Source organism: Suricata suricatta, chromosome 4 (assembly GCF_006229205.1).
Source record: "Suricata suricatta isolate VVHF042 chromosome 4, meerkat_22Aug2017_6uvM2_HiC, whole genome shotgun sequence".
Taxonomy (NCBI): Eukaryota; Metazoa; Chordata; class Mammalia; order Carnivora; family Herpestidae; genus Suricata; species Suricata suricatta.
The window spans coordinates 59,566,406-59,588,387 of record NC_043703.1 but is presented as its reverse complement, the minus strand read 5'-3'; the positions used below and the strand labels follow the sequence as shown (position 1 = coordinate 59,588,387).

Below are 21,982 nucleotides of genomic sequence, written 5' to 3'. Positions count from 1 at the left end.
CATGGGTTCCCTTTTCACTCTTGATCATTGTGTCCTTTGATGACAGCAGTTTTAATTACTGATGTATTCCAGTTTAATTTTTCTTTTGTTGCCAGTGCTTTTGTTGTTCTCTACAAGAAATCATTGCCAAACCCAATGTCTCTGGAGCTTTTGCCCTATATTTTAAGAGTTTTAATTTTAGGTCTTGCATTTAAGTTTTTAATCTATTTTGAATTAATTTTTTTATATGGTATATGGTAAGGGTCCAACTTCATTATTTTCTCTGTGGACACCTCATATTCCTAACACCATTTGTTTGAAGAGACTGTCCTTTTCCCCCATTGAAAGGCCTTGGCCAGTTCAACTTACGAACCTCTTACAATTATCTTCAATAATTTTTATTGGCTAATAATTCTTACTGTCGGATAGGGGACTCTACAGTCAAATTTGCTTAAGTTTTTTCTCCATATTTATTTAACTGGATAAAAGAAGTGCAATGGTCAGGAGTGTGAAAATTAGAATCCCAGTCCTGACCTTGATATTGAATTACTATGTAACCTGGTTTACCACCCTGTGCCTCAGCTTCTTCTTATTCCAGATTACTAATAATGAAGCCATTGTACTCTTATTATAGAATTTATGGGAGGTTTAAATGGGATGGATATTAAAATGTACTTCCAAAATTGTGAAGTGCCAAGGAGACACAAAGCATACTTTTTCCTCTCGATAGGCTAGTTTGTCTACCTCTAGTTTTCTATTATTTCTTGGCCTTAAGTTTGAGATTTTGATTATAAAAATCTAGTGATTTTTAAAGCAGATTTTTTATTACATGCTTTGAAACCCAACAGCCTATTAAGTATGTATTTTTCCCCTTGGGCTTGATATTGCTTCCTGAGAAAGCAGTGTGAAAAGTAAATACTGTACCTTGGCTGAGTTGTCTTAATGGCGGTTGATAAATATGACGAAGCATAGGGAAGGTTTGTAAGGTTCAGATAATTCAGAACCTATTCATTCTTTTGCAGGAATACAAGTTAGAGAAGAAGGAACCTTTACATGGGACCAAAGCACGTGTTGTAGGATTTTCTCAAATGGGGAGCTCCCCCTAGTGCGTTTAAGATGAGACATACACAAGTTTGTTTGCAAGGGACCTTTGAGGAGCACATCTGTTGAGTGCATCAAGGGATGTTTTAACAAGACAGTTTGAGCTCAAAGTAGCATAAAGTGGATATAATTTATTTCCCATTTAGTATTAGTGGTTTTTTTTTATATATATATTTTATTTATTTTTGATACAGAGAGACAGAGCAGGAGAGGGGGAGGGGCAGAGAGAGAAGGAGACATAGAACCGGAAGCAGGCTCCAGGCTCTGAGCTAGCTGTCAGCACAGAGCCTGATGCGGGGCTCGAACTCACGAACGTGAGATCTGACCTGAGCTGAAGTCGGAGGCTTAACCGACTGAGCCACTCAGACGCCCCTAGTATTAGTGTTAAGGATGGTAATTTAAATGAAAAATTTTAAGACCTAGATTTTATTTTCTTTGAAAACATTTGCTTCACCTTTCTTCATAATTTATGGCCTAAATCTGTTTTTGAAAGGATCAAAAAACTACTTTGTAATGATCTTACAAAAGAAAATGAAAAAGAATATCCAAAGGACATTATTGCATTCTTAATTAGAAATTACTGTGTCATTTTTACTGTGTAAGAAATTATAAGTGTAAAAGGCAAAAAATGATAGGTTTTACTTCTTCAAAGAGAATTTTATTTCCCCTTCATGCAAGGGAATGTCAATAATTACATATTAAATTATGTACAACTGAAAATTAAAAGGCAGGGAACAAATGTAATATTTGAATGAAGGAATTCTACTTTTCAACTATTTTAAGTTGATTTAAGGTCATTTGTGGTCAGGAGTAGGGAAAGAATTGTTTAACCACGTTCATGTCATGGATTTCTACAAAGAGTTTGTGTAATATTTTATAACTTGAAAGTTCTTTAAATATTTAAATTTACTTTTAGCCAATACAACTGTTCACTCAAGTTCAGCAAGTAATATATATGTAAAATCATCTTGGTGGCCTTTTTTCATTTGCTTAATAAGTGTCCATATATTACTAGTCCTATGTTCTTTCATTTAAAAAAAGTATTGTCCTTATATAAAGTTAATTTTTGTTAAGCCTTGTTATTAATTTTCTTAATTGAAGCATGGTCCCAGACCATAGACAAAATACTGAAGTTTTCTGTTTCTGTTTTAGTTTGTCAGAAGAGGTAGATTCTTTTCCCCAGTTTTTTTTTTATTGAGATATAACTAAAATACACAAATCTTAAGTGTGAAGCTTAGTGAATTTTAATATATATTCTTGAGAACAAAATTGAACTTTTGCATCTCCTGACAAATTTTCACTGGACTTTATATATATTTCATTATGACTTTTATTTTATGGGACTTCAGAATTGCAAGTCATGTTAGAAGTTTACTCCATCTTCTGCATTTTATACATAAAGAAACTAAAGCGCAGAAAAGTTTAGAAGGCTAATTTCTTCTTCACACTTATGCAGTATTTTAAAAGATTGAAATTGGTTATAGGACAGTTCTATAGATTTTTTTTATTAGTAACTTGTATGTTATTTAAGGACAAATTTTATTACAAGTGTAACCAGTAGATGTAAGTCCCTCTTTGGGAGTATGTGGTTCTCTAATGGAACATGCTTTCTTTCAATTCCTCTGTGAAAACCAGGCATTTCATTTCGTTAGTTACATTTAGCCTTTCTTGTAACACTATGAAAATACTATCATATGCAGTTGGAGTTCCTCCCCGCTCCCTGGGAAAAAAGTTCAGAATATGAATGTTGGGGGCTCTTGGGTGGCTCAGTCAATTAAGAGTCCTGCTTCAGCTCAGGTCATGATCTTGCAGTTCGTGGGTTTGAGCCCTGCGTTGGGCTCTGTGCGGACAGTTCAGAACTTGGGGCTTGCTTTGGATTCTGTGTGTGTCTCTCTCTCCCAGTGGGAACAGGGAGAGGGAGTGAGAGAGTCAGAGAGAGGAAGCACGCTCCTCACGGTCAGTGTGGATTTGATGTGGAGCTCTTTGCAGGGCTCAAACTCCTTGTGACCTGAGCCAAAATCGAGAGTTGGATGCTTAGCCTTCTGAGCCACCCAGGTGCCCCTGATGTAAGATAATTTGGAAAACCTCTTAGCATCATGTTTTAAGATTCAAAAACTGATTGGTTCTTTCAGTTCCCACTCCACCCATGGTTCATAACCTCTCAGGCTCCGTCATTTTCCCCATTAGGAAGGTGGGGTGAAGGGATCTATGCTGCAGGATTGTGGTGAAGATTCAGTGATACAGAGTGTAATTTGTGATAGGACCTATTACCATTTTTATGAATTTCCTTTTATTTGAATTTTAAAGTTGCAATTTTGGGCACATCAGAGTTATTTTATACCGCTTTTTTCAGAACAAGCCATGTGGTGATACGGAAAGAACCACTTCATTAGAACTGGCCGTGCCTGGCGCTGCCACTTACTGGCTTAGGTTGTATTGACAAGTCCTCTTAACCTCACTGATCTTCGCATTTCTTATCCACAAAATGGTGAAAGCAGCAAAGTTCCTGGGAATTTTTGTAAGAACTAGAAATATTAATCATCTAGCGAATTGCCTGTTGGGCACATGGTAGGAACTCAGATGATGGTTAACTGTCATGCCCAATGTTAAACACTAACAGGATAAAAACTTTGTAATCTGAAACCTTTGAGAAATTTCCATAACCCAACAAATATCCATCTTAAGCATCATAGGAGGCCAGAATTAGCTAGCCAGTATTTCCAGCTAATGTAAAAGTTTGTGCCATAAGGAACAAATAGTGGTTTGGGCTTTAAATTGAAGCTCCAAAAATACTCACCCCTTGGTGTTAAAAAAGTTTTTCTCCAAAATCTCTATTCCCTGTTCAAAAACAGTTTGATAACGTGTGTAATTTGATAAAACAGACATGTTCTTGATTTTCAGAGAAAGAAGGGTTTAATTTTTTGAGGAAACTTAGATCTGAGTCCATTTCTAGGGTTTTGTAAATAGTATATTTTAGAATACAAGTTGGTGATGGTTGGGATGGGGTGGAGGGAGGATGTTCTTATACAGAAGAAAGGTCAAATGTAAAATGTATGATTCCTTTTATTATTTGTAATGTAGATTTATGTGGGAAAAACAGGATACGCCTAGGAACGATTTTTTTTCTGTGTGATAATAGTTATTTTTTAGAACATACATGATCAAAAATTTGATGATTAGTATAGTGAGATATAGCTGCACGTAAGAAAATATTTTACCTTAAGAATATTACAATTAAGGGACTCCTGGGTGGCTCAGTCGGTTAAGCGTCAGGCTTCGACTCAGGTCATGATCTCACGGTTCGTGGGTTCAAGCCCCGCATCAGGCTCTGTGCTGACACACAGCTCAGAGCCTGGAGCCTGCTTTGGATTCTGTGTCTCCCTCTCTCTCTGACCCTCCCCTGCTCGCGCTGTCTCTCTCTGTCTCTCAAAAAAAAAAAAAAGAATATTACAATTAAGAGGATTATTTGTAACCAAAGGACAAATTTATATCAGTCTAGTGTTGTCTTATCAAGATTTATTCTTGGTCCTATGCACTCTTGCTTTTTTAATCTGTTCCTTAAAAAGGGTATGGCATTTTAACACTTTCCATTTTTTAGTTTTGCCTAGATAAGCTGAGGGACTCATGGTAAAGGTCCTCAGAAAGATTGTATCATCTGAAAAACTGTTACCGTAATGAAAACAGTTGTGAGTATGTGAGGAAAAGTAATTGTAGCATTAGCTATTAGTACTGTACTTTGTAACTCCAAAACGGCAGTATTGATGCCTGCATGTTAAAGGAAAACTTTTCCTTTGTCTTAAAGTTAGTGAACCTTGTTAGATATTAGGAACATTAACACAGTCTTCTGGTTAATTTGGAGTTTGAACTCTGGAAGCATACCAACAATTATTCTGAAAGGTTTACAAACAGTAGATTACTTTTAATCCCCAGAATTGAAGATGAGTCTGTGTTCTGTGAGAGGTTAGGTTGCAAACCTCAGTAAGATGGTGACAGGGTACAGTACTTTTGGATTATTGAGAATGGGCAAAAGTATGTCCTTGTGGCCTCTGATACTGCCTGATTATGGTCATTCATGGGCATTTATGTACTTTGGCAGGTAACAGCTACTGTAAAATTTTGAATTTTTGTTATACAGTTTTAGTTGTCAATCTGTTTTTCAAAGCAATATGTTAGAAAAAGCAAGATGTTGCATTCAGAAAATTGGGCCTAAATCAGATAATAGAGTCAACGATCTTTGTATGTTGAGGTGCCTGGGTGGCTGAGTTGGTTAAGTGTCAGATTTTGGCTCAGGTCATGATATTGTGGGTTGGTGGATTTGAGCCCTGCATCGGGCTTTCTGCTGACAGCTCAGAGCCTGTAGCCTGCTTCAGATTCTGTGTTTCCTCTCTTTGCTCTTTTCCCACTCATGTTGGCTCTCTTTTAAAATATGAATAAATACTTAAAAAACGTTTAAAAAGGTCTTTATATCTAAATTTTATTGTTAATCCAGAAGAAGAAATGTCTAATCTCAAATAATGTTATATTGAATGTAAATCTTAATGTAATAGAAAATGAGTCATTCTTAGACCTTACATTTTAGTGAGCTTAGATCAACTATCAAAAACATGTAACAACTGTCCTGTCATTCATATGACATCTGCTTTTTCTTGCGGTTCATTTCTAAGATAAAACCTTCGTGGATTTGTATGTATAGTTAGAAGGGCTTATAAACTTTTCTTTCGGCAGAAGCCCAAGTATTCTGTGGTTAGTTTCTCATTTCCTAAACATGTCATCTATTTTGAAAATTTTAATTCTGTAAACACTTGGAATACGACTTAGTACTACTACTAAGCATCAGTAAAGGTTTGAGTCAAAACCTCGGGAGTACAATGTACAAATAACCTATGTAATGGATTTGGAGAAATTTTAATAGTTCCTCCTAAAAAACCTTTTGAAATTGGGTTACCATCAATTCTTACCTAGAAAATGAAAATTCATGTTTTTTTAATAAAGCAGAGCCCCTTAAAACTAATCTTGAATTATGACTTATCCAATTAAATTATTTTCAGGTTGGCCTTCAGCTATAACACGTGGGAAAAAATAAGACTGTCAATTTTTCCAAGTACTTATCCTGAAAACTTTTTTTTTGCTTTATTAAATTTAATGCTTTGTTGCTAACTTCACTGATGTGAAACATTTATTAGGCAGTTCGTTTTCTCAATTGTAGACATGAAGATACTTACATAGAAGCTGTGGTTGAGTTCCATCTTTCTAAGAGGGCTGTTGTGTGTGTGAATGATTTAATTGAGACTACATGTATAGATGTTTAGAAGGAAATAGCCCTAATAGTTAAGGATATGATTTAACCAGACTTTTTGCAAGGATAGTATCTATATATTTGGTGGTAATCAATACCTCGAGGAGATGATTGGTCTGGATGGTATAGGTAGGTCTTTGTGATTTATTGAGGTCAAATTAGTTTTCAGCATTATTGCTATACATATATATGTATATATACTTCATCTGTCCTTGAAAATATTTGGTTTTCATCCTGGCTTTTATCTTTTTTTTTCTGCCATGTTTGTAACATGTTTACTATTACATACTTTGCTAGAGTAATTTTTTCCCCAATTAATATTACCTAGTCCATTTAATATAATGAGCATATTACATTTTTTATCCAGAATGTTAGTATTTTTTTTAAGTTTATTTATTTTGAAAAAGAGAACAAGCAGGGGGAGGGTCAAAGAGAGAGGGGGAGAGAGAGAAACCCAAGCAGGCTCCATTCTCAGCAGAGAGCCCGACGCGGGGCTTGTTCTCACAACTGTTTGATCATGACCTGACCCAATAGCAAGAGTTGGACACTTACCCGACTGAGCCACACAGGTACCCCCAATATTTTTTTACTGCTATTACTTTCTAAATATTGCCAAAACCAATTATTTATTTGTTAGAATAATCTGATTCAAATTTTAGACTCCAGTGTAAATGTAAAAACTCAAATTCTGTGAAATTATTAAATATTTAATATTTTAGGTATGTTGAATTTATATTAGTTTTTTAATGCAGTAATTCTTAGCCCTGTATGTTACTGAGTTTCCGTAACATTTTCTTCATGAAGTCAAACTGTTCCTCAGTTCTTACAGTATTTCTTTTTTTTCCCCAGTGTTTATTTTTGAGAAAGAGAGACCATGATGGGGGAGAGGCAGAGAGAGAGGGCAAGAGAGAACCTCAAGCAGGCTCTGTGATGTTAGTGTAGAACAGACATGGGACTCAATCCCACAAACCGCGAGATCACTGACTGAGCCACCCAGGTGCTCCTATAGTATTTCTTACATGGTTACCATTTGGTGTATTATTTAAATCAAATTGTAGGATGTTGTTCTTTGTCATTATATTAAAATAAATATATGGGATTCTCTCCTTTTTATTAGGTCTTATTCCATCTATTTTTTATGATGCTAATATTTTTAACATAAGGAATTGTATGGTTAGATAAATGAACTATATTTGTACATAATTGTAAAATGAAGTTATGAAACTAAAAGAATATATATTTTAACGTGGAATTGTTTTGATTTTGATGTTTTCCTATAGACCTTAATTTATTCTAAGATGCTAGGTTTTTATACACTAGCAGATTTTTAAAGTTTTATTTTTAGATACTAAGCACATTTTAATTTTGAATACTTATTTTGAATGCACATGGTTAAAAAGTTCAAGCTTTATAGAAAGATACACAGTTGCTCCCTTCCGCTTTTCAGAGGCAGCCATGGTTAATCAGTTTGTGATACATCTTTCAGAGATCTTTAATTTTTTTAAATCTTTTTAAAAATTTATTTTATTTTATTATTTTTAGAGAGAGAGGATGGGGGAAGGACAGGGTCGGAGGAAAGAATCTTAAGCAGGCTTCATGGTCAGCGTGTAACCTGATGTGACGCTCTATTCCATGACCTCATATGATCATGACTTGAGCTGAAATCAAAAGTTGGATGCTCAACCGACTGAGCCACCCAGGCACCGCTTTCAGAGATCTTTTTTATATATTCAAAGATACTATTTTTTTATTAGAAGCACTAATTTCCCAAGATGAATATCTTAGAGGTTTTCTTTTTCATCAGAAGACTCATTTATGCCATACCACTCGAGGTTGTAACTGTAAAAGTATTTATAAATTCTAAAACAAACATAAAGCTTGTAATTCTGACCTTGGAATATTGATTTAAATATAAGCCTGTTAGGCCTTTATTGACTTAAATAATTATTATATTTTGTTTGGAATGTTTAATTAACCAGTTGTATATACATTTCCTGTAACATAACAAAATATTGATGACAATTATTGAATAGAAGGTATAATTAGCACATCAGAACTACGATTTCACAGTTCTTATTTGATATCGTTTGAGGCAGAAATAAAAAAACAGCTGACTTAAAGGGAAATACTAAGTTCATAGATATTAGTACAAGTAATAAGCAGATGTTGAAAAAATTCTGGTTGTGGTTTGCAGTTGCCTAAAGTTGAGCAATAATGAACGAAAGAATGTTACATGTACTAGTTGACTTGTGTTTATGAAGTGTGTATTAAAAGCTACTTTTCTCATTTCTATGTAGCTATAATTGTGTTTATCAGTATATGACAAGTCTTTGAAAGTGAATTGCATCCTAAGATATTTTTCTTTTAGAAATAAGCTTAAAGGAGATGAATATTAGGAAGTAGATCACGTTATCTGTATTTAATAGAACAAAATATTTATGTTCCTATAGTTTATATTTTCTCTATAGGATCTGAATTTTGACAAATTATACAGGGAGTGTCAACATTTCTAAATGAAAATGAAGTAGTTTGTCATATTTTAGAGGAACATATATTGTTACCTTTTTATTAGATACGGTAATGGAGGAAAATAGTATAAATAATGTTGGCTTTATGTTCTTATTTATGTAGGTTTTACAAAGACGTAAATAGGAGACCTAAATATCTAGTTTAGCAACTTAACAAAATTTTAAATAGCCATCCTACTCTGTACCTGTCCAGTGGTGTACGCAGGAGAACCTTTATAACGCAGTACTTCTTTCTCAGGGCGACTCTTTCCTCTTTTTATCATTTTTGCTGTTGTTGCTATTATTTAACTTGAAAAGGAAGTTTTAGGTTGACAAAAGCACAGGCAACTTCTGGAACTTTCCAATTTTCTTGCTAGGTGATTGCTTTTAGCTTCTATGTATATTATATATCTTAATATTTCTTTGGTTGATTCCTTTTGACAGTACCTTTCCGGGCATATGGTGAACTAACTAGAGAGTAGTGGGTGTAAGTTGCTGAAGGTGCCATCACAGGCGAGCTGGTGGGCTGACATTTGGTGCACATTTTCTCTTCAGTAGACCCTTTAACCCATGAGAAAAGTAGCTTTGCCAGGCACTTGGCTATCCGTATGAGGTTGTTCCAAGGACTGATACCATGGACCATGGTGGCACGGAAAGAAAAGGAGTCCTTCGTTACCGTAGCAGAGATAGCCAATGAAAGTTTTACTGAATACTCAGGGGTGCCTTGCTTTTGCTTTGGAAGATAATAGACTTATTTAAGTGCACGGTAAAATTCCTGTACCCCTTCCCCTGACTACATTTTCGATTTATTGGGTAAAATTAAAAATTCTGATTCTGAGAACCAGGTTAGTTTGTATAAGGGAAATTTAGCCTTTGATATTTTCAAAATTATTTTATTTGGAAAATGTTTTAAAATTTTCAAAAATGTTTTGCAAAAATGAAATAGGTTCTAGTGGGTAAGATTTCTTTAATTCTTTAAATTTTCATATTGAGATTTTATTCCTTAATTTCATTGTTTTGGTTAACACCATGGTAATACTAAATTATTGGGAGAACTTGACATTTGTGTTTTATGTTATCCTTAGCAAAACTTTTACCTGAGATTTTTGATCAATAGTAAAGCCAATTTTCTTCTTTTTAATACATTTACTAAATGACACGATTTCCATTAGTAAATAGGTAGAATATTATACCTTGCACTATATTCTTTAGAGACAGTTTTAGATTTCTTTATACTAAGAATTACAGCCCTGAGAGAACCATTTTAAGATTTTAATTCTGCTAATGGCAAAAGTAAACTTTTAGTCCCTCTACTGGTTGCCTTTGATGTAGCAGAGCCTAATATTAACTTTTTTTTTTGGAGATCTCATAACTAAGATAAAAGTTGTTTATAAAACTTTATGACCCAGGTAAATTTCGAGGTATTTTGTTATATGGACTGTCACCAAATTGAGTGACTTCATAAACATACAAGGAATGAAAATATAAAGTAGTTATTCTTAAATATAAAGATTTGGGAATTACTGAACTACATTGGCTTGGCACCCAGCTAATGACATTATGAATCACAACTTTTGATCTTTGAAAAGTTAAATTATTTTTTGTAACTCATGAAAATTATCTTGTGATACTAGTAGACAACCAGAAATGTGTTTTAAATTGCTGAGTAAAAGTGTTGTTTAAGAAAGGTGCCAGTTATTTATGGCTCTGCCGAGCATACACGCACTTGCACAGGCTTGCACGGGGTAGTGGGGTGGGGAGCCGTGTAAACTGTGTAAGAAAACTTTCTTGGAGCAACATCATCTGATCATTTGTTGCAGGTGATTTAGAAATTTATGCTTAAATAAATTTCTTCTAACATATTTCTATATAGAGGTAGGGAAAATTTATTCCTAAAGAAATAAAAAACATTCCTCTTGTATGTATGTGCATTAAGTCATTATTATTCTAATCTTTATCATGTTAATACTATTGCTTTTTTAGTGTGATTCTTGACTAAACTCATGTCTAAGAGAAAGAGATCTTAGGCATGGTAGGGTTAAATAATTAAATAGGTGAAATAAGGATGGTCATGTTTTTCTTTACTTTTTTTTCCGCCCTTGATCTTTACTTTGTTTTCTAAAATTTAAAGCCATCAAAAAATTTAATGTTATTTTACCTTGCATTTGTACATATGCGCTCTGAAAGTTGGCTGATGTGGGTTTTCAAAAGTAAACATGATATATATTATATATTACATTTTATTGCAGTGTGTTTTTGTTGGGGAGAGGCATATTGATTTATATATAGAAAATTTAGGGGCGTCTGGGCAGCTCTATCAATTAATTGAGTGTCTGACTCTTGATATTTGGCTCAAGTGATGATCCCAGGGTCGTGGGATTGGGCTCTGTGCTGAGTATGGAGCCTGCCTGAGATTCTCTCTTTCTTTCTCTCTGTTCCTCTCCCCTTCTCGTGGTCTCTCAAAAAAAAAAAAAAGAAGAAAGAAAAGAAAAAGAACAAGAAATAGCTCTACTATAGTGAATTTTGCTACAGATAGAATATATTAGATACAACCAAACTGATTATAACACTATTCATTGTTGCATGAACATGGCACATTCCAGGTCAGTGTAGAATTGTATGCAAGAGGATTTAATTGCTACCAACAGGACTTTGAGATGCTGTAGAAAGACCATGATATTTAGAATGGTAATAAGATTCTGGCTTTAGTAGTTACCAGCTGGGTGACTTTGGATTATATTATTTAATCTCTTGAATATTTTACCTCACTTAGTTCTTAAGATTAAAGGAGATCATGTAATTGCTTTACTGCTATTATAGAGTACCTGATTATTAGTAATTTCAGGCATAGCCTCTTTGGAGAATATTATGTGTATGACTCCAGTAAAGTTTCAGCTCCCAAGTTGGTTGTCAAGGAAAAAGTAACTTGTATTTTGATGTTTTAATTTAGCTTGCATTTTAACTCAAAGACTGCTAAATTTTAATGCATTTTAACTTGATTTTTAGATATTATGGTCCTTAAAGTCTGTATTAGTTTTTGGATGGATATCATCATTCATAAAGTTCTTAATACATTATAGATCATTGTTCTTTAATTGCAAATGTGACCAACTCTCTGGTCTCTGAAGGATAATTCTCAGTGAGCTTATACAGGAATAAAAATTGATAGATGTCATACTTCGTTCAGAAAATATAGAGGGAAATTTCAGTCAGGTGAAGAGGTGATACAGAAACACTTGCAGTTTTTTGGTCCATGTTGCGGTGGCCTTAAGAGATTTACTGATTTATTTCTGAAAGGCAGCAAGTCACCCAGAGTAGTTGTGGCTTAAGGGTAGAAGCAAGATAAAATAATTCTGAAGCTAGTAGGACATCTTGGTCTTCTTTATCTCCCTTTGCCAAATTTTGATCTATCATGGTATTTGTAGAGACAGGAGAAGAGAGCTCTATGTAGGTAGGTACATTTATTATCGGTGAGATTGGAGTTTCATGCACTGATACAATGCTTGATGTATGGCAGCCACTCTGTAAATATTTGAGTGACAAATATGAATAAATGGAGAGTGGATGGCTAGACTGATTAGGACAGAGGTAGTGTACCCTGGTATCCTAGCAAATTCATGAGTTGTTGTGTGTTAAGCTAGGGAAGCACTCATTTATATTGAGATATAGGTAAAATATCTATATATTTTTTCAAAACTTGTTCAAGTTTGAGTAATGCTAAATGGTTCTGTGAACTCGGGCAGGTTTGTATTAAACCACAGTCTGTGAATCAGTGAGTGTTTAAGTGCCCAGTGCTTATTAAATATTTTGTGTTCAGAGCTGAGAAAGAAATAATTACGTGTTCCTTGCCTTCAGTGTATTCAAAACCATGAAACAATAATGATGGTGTATTTTTAAAAAACTATAGTAAAATCACATTTACCATGTTAACCGTTTTTAACTGTAGAGTTTGATAGTCTTAAGTATATTCACATTGTTGTGTGAGGTGTTCTATATTTAAATTAAAAATAATTTGAGGAGAGAGGTTAGATGCTGTAGGGATAGTATTCAAAATGTACTCCATGGGGACACCCGGGTGGCTCAGTTGGTTAAGCATTTGACTCTTGATCTCAACTTAGACCTTGATCTCAGGCTGTGAGTTCGAGCCCTGTGTTGGGCCCCACACTGGGCATGGAGCATACTTTAAAAAAAAATGTATTTCATGAAACCACTCCAAATCCACTTTTATTCTGTGTATCTATATTGTTATTAAGTTTGAAAACTGCCACTATTAGAATTTGGAGAGAGAACAATAATTATTTAAGGGCAGGCTAATCAGGGAAGGCTTCATGGAAGAAGAGGACTTAAATTGGGCCTTCAATAAAAATTAAGAATTGGGTGGGCTGTGGGCAGGGAATAGGAAAGATATTCTATTGGAGGGAAATCGATGAAGCTCAGAAGTGAGAATGAACATTGCCTGTTTATAGATCTATGAGAAGACTTGCATTATTAGAATTTATTATTTATGTTGGGGGTGAATGGTATGACAGGTAGTATAGTGTAATGTTTCCCCAAATATATTCCATTTGAATGTTGTAGAGAAGGCAGGGAAGGGAAATTCATGTTTGTTTTTTTAATCCCCTGCAAGTCTTCTGTAAACATTTGGATGCTTCTATGCACTTGAAATCTTCTAGAAGTTATAGCCAACACATTTTAATTTGACTAGAGGATGCTTTTTCCATCTGGAATCATTATTTCCTGGATCTAGTTTGAAAAATATATATATTACCTACAAGTTGTGTGACTTGATCAAGAAAGTTAAACTACCAAATCTTCCCTTCCCACTTTATGAAGATTAGTTAAAATCACAATGTACGTGAAAAATGTTTGTAAATAATTTAACAAATAGCATATGTGCTGTAATGTGCTAGTGATTGAGAGCCATATAAAGGGAAGTTTATTGAACCATAGACTATTACATGCATATAACCCTTCTACATCCTTGCTATTCCAAGTATGGTCTGCGGACATTAGCATCTCCTCAGGTGTAGTCTTGTTAGAAATGTGGAACCTAGGGGCACCTGGGAGTCTCAGTCGGTTAAGTGTCAGACTTCAGCTCAGGACGTAATCTCTTAGTTTGAGTCTTAGAGCCCCACCTTGGACTCTGTGCTGACAGCTCAGAGCCTGGACCCTGTTTCAGATTCTGTGTCTCTCTCTGCTCTTCCTCTGCTCACGCTCTGTCTCTCAAAAATAAATAAACATTTAAGAAAAATAAATAAATATGGGGTGCCTAGGTGGCTCAGTCAGTTGAGCATCCGAGTTTGGCTCAGGTCATGATCTCATGGTTTGTTCGAGCCTCGTGTCAGCCTCTGCTGATAACCTGCTCAGAGCCTGGAGCCTGTTTTCTGCTTCTGTCCCTCCCCTGCTTGCTCTATCTCAAAAACAACAACAACACTCATTTTAAATAAATAAATAAATAAATAAATAAATAAATAAATAAATAAATAAGGAACCTTAGTCTTCATCCTAGACCTACTGAATTAGAACCTGCATCTTATCAAGATCCAAGTGATTCATATACACATTAAAATTTGTCATATGCTCTTCTACATCATACCCAGCAAAACTTCATTCCATCCTTTCTTGAATGTGTTAGTAGCAGAGAACTTGGTAATTTTCAAAGACAAGGTTTACTGTCTTGAACTTCTATCTTTTGGTCATAAGTTTGTCTTAATATATTAAATGAGAGCCATTTATATGTAAAAGATAACTTTATGTTTATCTGATTCCCTCATAGACTGTGTCCCTTAGAATTAATCATCATACTCAGAGTAACTTGGCCAGAGATTTGAATGGGAGTTACTGAAGTTCTTTGACCTTAATTATAGAGCATTTGAGAGTTTTGTGCTACTGTCTTCCATTGCCTCTGCTACTGTTGTTTTTGTACCTTCTCTTAGCGAGCAATTTAAGTAACCATCCTTCTTAATTTTTCATATTGGACTGTCATTAAATTTCACTCACCTTTGAGTAGCCCTCGTGTTCCCATGGAACCAGATTTTAGAGCTCTTCCATCCATATATCCAGTCACTTGGTTAGATGCTTTGATTACAGGCATAAATTACATTACCTTGTAATCTTCACGTACTGTGTTGCCTTTTTCTTTAAGAAGTTTCTCAGAAACATATTGTCTACTTTAATTTTAAATATCTAGATAAGATTATTAGAATTGAGCACTAAGTTCCTTTTAAAAAGTTAAGTACTTTGAATTAGTTACTTAAGTATAAATGCTCACTGTAAAAAATTAAAATAGAAAAATGTAGAAGGAAGTGAAAAGTCTACCTTTTCTTCTGCTTAATCCCATTCCTTTAAGGTTAACTTCTGTTTAGTGCATGTTTCTTTCTGAACCTTTTTTTAATGTACCAAAGTATAAACTATATATAAAACTTAATAACAAGAAGGTACATTTATACAGTGTTCTAAGAAGTGGCTTTTTACTCAGAAAAGTTAAGCTGATGTCTAGACCTTAATACGATTAATGTGTTTTTTGACCTTAGGGAAGAAACCCTTTTTTTTTGGAGCCAGCAATAATTATTACAATTACTGATGGGAGCAAGCTGACTACTACCAGTGGAGTCCAGGATGAGGTAAGTTATATTCCTGTCAGCATAGATTATGCAATTGTAGTTGAAAAATTATTATTTGTATATGTACTGTAGGGTATTGAACACCTTAAATAGGTTTGATTATTTGATGCAGTCTAGAATCACCTGTCTCCTAGGACTTACCTACCTTCTCTGTTCATAGCAGTCATCTCCAGATTTTCTTGAATTGAAATTTCTCTGAAAAACTTTGAGCCTACCCCCAATTCCTGACTATGTATTTTTGAGTTTATGTGAGGGTGACAGTGTTAGTTCATATAGTAAATTCAGTGAAAATGAAATCTTATTTTCAGGTAGAAAAAAATAGGCATGCTAATAATTTCTTCCATATCTCAGTGGATTGTCATGTGCACTCTACTATGGAAATTTGTAGCCAAGAGAAGGTCAAGAATAGGAAAACTGAAGGTTTTTAGATAACTTTTATTCAAGTCATGATAGTATAAGTAATTTATAGCTAGCCTCACCTATTCTCTGCTAGCACGGATTATGCAGAATTGGTTGTGTGTGGTCTGATAGTGTGAATACAATAGACTTATTTTAACTTTAAGCTGTTTTTACTGTAGTATTTGAACTGCTCTTGAACTGTATACAGTTGACCCTTGAACTATGTGGGGGCTAGGGGCATCGACCCACTTGTAGTTGAAAATTTGTTTATAGCTTTTGACTGCCCCAAAACATAACTATTTGTAGTCTGCTATTGATGGGAAGCTTTACCCACAGCATAAACAGTTGATTAATACGTATTTTGTATGTTGTGTGCATTATATACGGTATTTTTATAAAAAAGTAAGCTTGAGAAAAGAAACATTATTAGGAAAATCATAAGGCAAAAGACATTTATAGTACTGTACTGTATTTACCAAGAAAAATTTGTATACAGGCGGACTTTTGCAGTTCAAACTTGTGTTCAAGGATCAACTCTATTGTTTTTCAGAATATGTTGATATAGATGGGAGGTGTTTGAGACAGACCACTTTTTTTTACTGTTTGCTTTTGCTTTAGAATCTTTATTCTTGTAGTATTTACAAAGTGTGTTTTTAAGTTCAGCAATTTTTAGAAATACTTTCATTAGTGTGATTTTGTGGAATGTTACTTGAACATGGAATCAGGACGTGTGGGTTCTGGTCTTTATTCGGTTACTTTCTAGCAGTGAACATTGTACCAGTTACCTAACTTCTCCAAATCTCTTTCCTTGTCCACGAAATAAGTTGGTAATTCTTGCCTTACATCATAGGTTTGTTGGAAGATTGAAATAAAATATAGGTCAGTGCTTGCTAGGCTGTAAAGACATGAGCATAGTATTGTTCTATCCTGAAACAATGGAACCAGTAGAGTTGTCATTGCCTGATCTTGCTTTGTGTGGAAGAGAATTAGAATTGTTTTGTTTGAGCCATTGATATTAAAGGGAATTTAGAATGTAGTTCATGGAGATAGAATTGAAGAATTTAGGTAGATTAAAATTCATATTAAATGATTTATAGTCTGTACACAATTAGTGGCATTGCAGTGCTATATAGCTGAACCTAATTGGTTTTTGGATACTCATGAACTAGGTAGACATACAGTTGATTATGTCCTACCACTGTCAGGAACATGTAGATATTAATTATATATATGAACAAGGAGTAGAAACATCACTTAACTTTAAATTTGAAACTTTGAAGTTGACTTTTCCCTCTTTACGTTTTTTTTTGAAAAATTTGAGAGAAAGATTGAGGTATTGATAATCAAATCAGAAGTGTTATTAATAGAATTTATAGTAATTAATTTCTTCAAATTTATTTTGTATAAATTAAGTCTTCTGATGGTTTGTTTTGTTTTTTTCCTTAATGATTGTGATTTATAGTTGTGATGACTGAAAGTATTTCTATTTTTTGTTGTAAAATATTCCTACATGTAAGATCATTCAGGGAGCTCTGTCTTGCTGCCTTTGTAGAATGCCCTTTGGGGTACAGGGTATTTTGTTCCCATATAACTTGATTTGTTTTGCTTAAAATATTTGTTTTTTCGGACCTCCTTTAATTTTTAAACATACTTTGAAGTAAAAATGGATATTAGAATTGCTCACCTTTCTTCCCAGTTTTTTGGGAGGGCTATTGGAGAAGTGGGACTGTGTATTTACAGTAATCTAGAACTGCCTGGCAGTTCAGAGTGGGAGCATTTTCTTGTGGGCAAGCATCTCACCTTTTCGTTGTCCTGGAGCTTCTGTGATAGTTAGTCTAACACTGAGAACAGAGCTTATATTTAAAAATATTGATTATAGATATTATGGTACAAGTCTGGTAGTCATAAAGATGAAAATTGATTACTATTATTTATCTTAGGCAGAAGATTCATGTGTGTTTTAGGGCACAGGTTTATTTTGGTGATGTAGTTGGAATATAGGTCTGTGAGTTGTTTTGGTTTTCAAGGTTAGGAGTGTTTTTGATCCTTTGCATATTTGGTTCTTAATGTCTCAGCAAGACTCATCTTGTGGGGCAGAGACACAGAGCCTCAGACGTGCATGTAGTTGTAGCTTAATTTTTGCTAAAATGTTGGTTAATGTTGGTGTGTTCTAGCCCAAGTAATTAAATCATGTGAATCATTTTAAGGAGTCTTTCAATTAATAAAAAGTATAAAGATGCTTTTTCTTTGCTTGTGTGCGTGCGTGCTACATATGATCAATGTTTTCATAATTTCTCTTAGACAATAACAAACAGAATTTTGCTTTTTGTCTCTTTCTCTTCAGATTTGTGAACCTTTGCTTTTGGCAAAACTTGATTCTTTTTTAGATTTATTGAATGAGTGAATATATCAGTGGTTTCTACATATGTTTGGTGTATGTAATTTTTGGTTGCCTGTGGCTGCTATTGATATGCCCTGTTATTATTTATGGAGTTGTGCATCCCACATGACTGATATCCTTTGCTCAAAAGAGTTACACTATCTCATATAGGGTATTATATTAGATCTGTTGATGCTATTTTTCAGGAATACATGTTTCTGCTGTTTTAAAATCATCCTTATGGCATCTAAGACAACTTAGGTAGTCTTACTTTTTATTTTACAAATGAGGATATTGAGATCCAGGGTGACAAAGTAATTTGCTCAAGGTTATAACTATTTTTAATTGCCAAAATCTGGATTAGAATTGATGTAAATTCCAAAGACATACCAGCCCCTCCAGACCAGTGCTTTTTTTCCTGTTATATCTCCTGCCTCTATATTTGATTGTTTTTTTGTCTTTTCTTAAAATTTATCTTCTATTTACCTGATTTCTTGTTTGTCTGCTTTACCTTTCTTATACGATTGTGACGTAGGCGTTATGTTCCTGTTTACTCAGTGCTCGTTGAATGACTGTTATGACCAGGGCATTCATTTCTAGGCAGTGAGGATACCAAAGATGAATAGGGTAAATTTCTGGTTCTTAAGTTTATAGTCTCATGGTGGGGGAGATTACTTATTAAATAATTTTATAAAATAAGAGCTATATACTAAGTGTATGGGAGTCCTAAAGAGGGAGGGGAGGGTTAATATGATATGTTTTGTGCATGTGTTAAATCTTGTTTAATGTGAATTTTTTCGCAATTTTTAGTTTGATTAAATTCAAGGATCTTGTGGATGATTTAGTATTAGGATGTGCCTCTTAGCTTACATCAGAAATTATTATAAAGAAGCCTGGTATAAAGTTGTTTTGAGCCTAGAAACTAGTTAATGGAAAAACTTGGTGCCATATTGTCTCTTGACCTAAGTTTGTTCAGAACAGAATGACCCAATTTCTTACAACTTTTTTGTCAAAATCGTATAGGGATACCTTTTCCTCTGTGACAGCCATCACTTAGCAGTGTCTTAGGAGTTAGGAGACTAACAGCATTGTATTGCAGGCAAAAATCTTGAGCCGTATATGATCATTTTACTTTGTATCAGGACTTTAATTACCTTTCGGCTTCATTTAATGAAAATCCAGGCTATTGGATGACTCTCTAGAACTTGGTGACTGCTGTGTTGGAAGAGTATGTGTGTATTTTTTACCCCCCTTTTTTTCTTTTTAAGTGTAGCTATTTGATAAAGTTCGTTCACAATATTTTCACTTTTGAGGAGTGAGTTAGATAGAACTTTGAATTCTGATACACAAGAAAACTATATTACTTACCCTCATAGTAGCATTCTTTGATGTTGATAAGGGTATGTACTAATGGCCAATTACAGTACCTTTCATCATGTTATAATACTGATGTATCAGGTGTTTTGGTAGAATCACAAAATCATAATTAGAATTGTTGAAAAACTTTTGTTCTGTTTTTAATTTCCTGCCAAGATCCTCTCTAACACTGTTTTGCAATGGAAAACTATTCTTACTATGATTCCAGGAACACATGGCTAACTATATTGCTCAATAAAGTAGCCAGAAGAAATCTTGCCAGTACCTTCTTGGCGATGAATGACATTCCAGGATAGTGTAGTAGTTATTTTTCTCTTCCTTGAAAGTGCTAATACTAGTATTATCTTTCAAATATTGAGATTCTATATGCTGAAGAATGTTTCTGCATCTCTTTATCAATGTTATGATTACCCTGGAAGCTAACATTTTAGAGAAGATATTTGCAGTAAAAGATAAAATGTTGTCTTTTGACATTAAAAGCTTTGCTTTCTTGGGGCACCTGGGTGGCTTCAGTTGGTTAACCAACCATCCAACCTCAGCTCAGGTTGTGATCTCACGGTTCGTGAGTTTGAGCCCCATGTCAAGCTCTGAGCCTGCTTCAGATTCTGTGCCTCCCTCTCTCTCTGCCTCTCCCCACTCATATTCCATCTCTCTCTCTCTCTCAAAAATAAATAAACATTAAAAAAAAAAAAGTTTTGCCTTCTTATGACTTAACCAGCTTTTTAAGACAAACTAGGACAACTACTTTTATAACTTCTTGGCAAATGTTCAGAAAGGGCCTGTGTTTGTAGAAAGAGAATGTCTGAGTAATCTCAGCTCTGTGTTGAAGTGGCTACAGATTAGGTAGGGCCTTATCTTGGAACTTGTCAGTTCTCAAAAGCTGATGCAGGGGTCCCATTTGTCTTTGAGATATAGATTAGTGTTAGCAATTTTTCTGGATCATTCTTTGTAATGTAAATGTTTTTGCCTTTTATAAGGATAATCTTTAGGATCTATAATTAGTTTATTTAACTCTGTGATCTGTAGTGACCAAGATAATCTAGAACTTTTTGAGTTCTGTTTCTTGTACATGAAGTAATTCTGAAATCTCACCTCTCCCACCATAAAGTTTTTATTTTAGTAAAGTCACTAAAAATATGTGTCAAAACTATTAAAAAAATAATTTTAGGGGCGCCTGGGCGGCTCAGTCGGTTAAGCATCCGACTTCAGCTCAGGTCATGGTCTTGTAGTCTGTGGGTTCGAGCTTCATGTTTGAGCTTCTATCAGCACAGAGCCTAGAGTCTGCGTCAGATTCTGTGTCCCCTATCTCTGCCCCTTCCCTGTTCATGATCTGTATCTGTCTGTTTCTCAATAATAAATGTTAAAAAAATAAAAAACATTTTTTTAACGTTTAGTTATTTCTGAGAGAGAGAGAGAGAGAGAGAGTGAGCGTGGGAGAGGAAGAGAGGGAGACACAGAATCCGAAGCAGGCTCCAGGCCCTGAGCTGTCAGCACAGAGCCTGACATGGGGCTCAAACTCAAAAGAACTATGAGATCATGACCTGAGCCAAAGTTGGACACTTAACTGACTGAGCCGCCCAGGCACCCCATGTCAAAACTATTTTAATTATGTCAGTCAAGACTTTTAAAATGGTTGTTTTAAATTGTTTCTTTTCCCAGTACACTTAGAATTTTGAAGCAACTTTTTCTTTGTTTTTTTTTCTTTTTTAAAAAACCTCTAGAAATCTTGAGGAATGTCATTGTAGCATGATAGAATGTATCAAACAGATCTGTGTGTAAATGAATATTTGAGTTTTCATTCATCCCTTATCAGTGATGCATCTTCATATTGTTTTCTAGAGGCTCAGTACTTTGTGTCTTAGTAGTTTGTGATTTAAATGTTCTACACAGATGTACAACATTATATGTTAGTCTCTGTCAATTCAACTTTCTAAGAACATTTAGTAAGAATTTGTTAGATACAGGTCATTTGCATTTTCTTTTTATACCTATATTTTTGGCCCTATTCTCTCAACCCCTGGATATATTATTTCTAGTGTGCTATAGAATGTATACATATGCAATTGAAAATTAAAAATCTGTAAATCATAATATATGTATATAATATATACAAATATTATGTGTATGTTTATATACATATATCAACAAAATATATGTATGTTGAAAATATGTAAATTATAATTCAAGTTTATAATTAAAAGAAGTTAATGAAATGTTTCAGTCTAATAACCTGTAGTGAATTTCAGCAACACATTTATAGTGCTCTTATTGAATATATCTTTTTCAAGGGCATGTGGAAAGAAAAACTCTTAAAGATGGA

At 34.3% G+C, this 21,982-nt stretch overlaps 1 protein-coding gene across 2 annotated transcripts in view; it reads left to right on the top strand.

The window, feature by feature from the left end:
* INTS6 (integrator complex subunit 6) overlaps window positions 1-21,982 on the top strand; it is a 90,466-nt gene that overhangs the window by 6,572 nt on the left and 61,912 nt on the right. The window contains exon 4 of one of the 2 annotated variants that reach the window (XM_029936817.1): window positions 15,417-15,506. The exons of the other annotated variant lie outside the window; for it this stretch is intronic. Within the exon in view, the coding sequence (XP_029792677.1) occupies window positions 15,417-15,506 (90 nt within the window). The remainder of the gene's footprint in view (window positions 1-15,416; window positions 15,507-21,982) is intronic. 2 annotated transcript variants of the gene reach the window in all.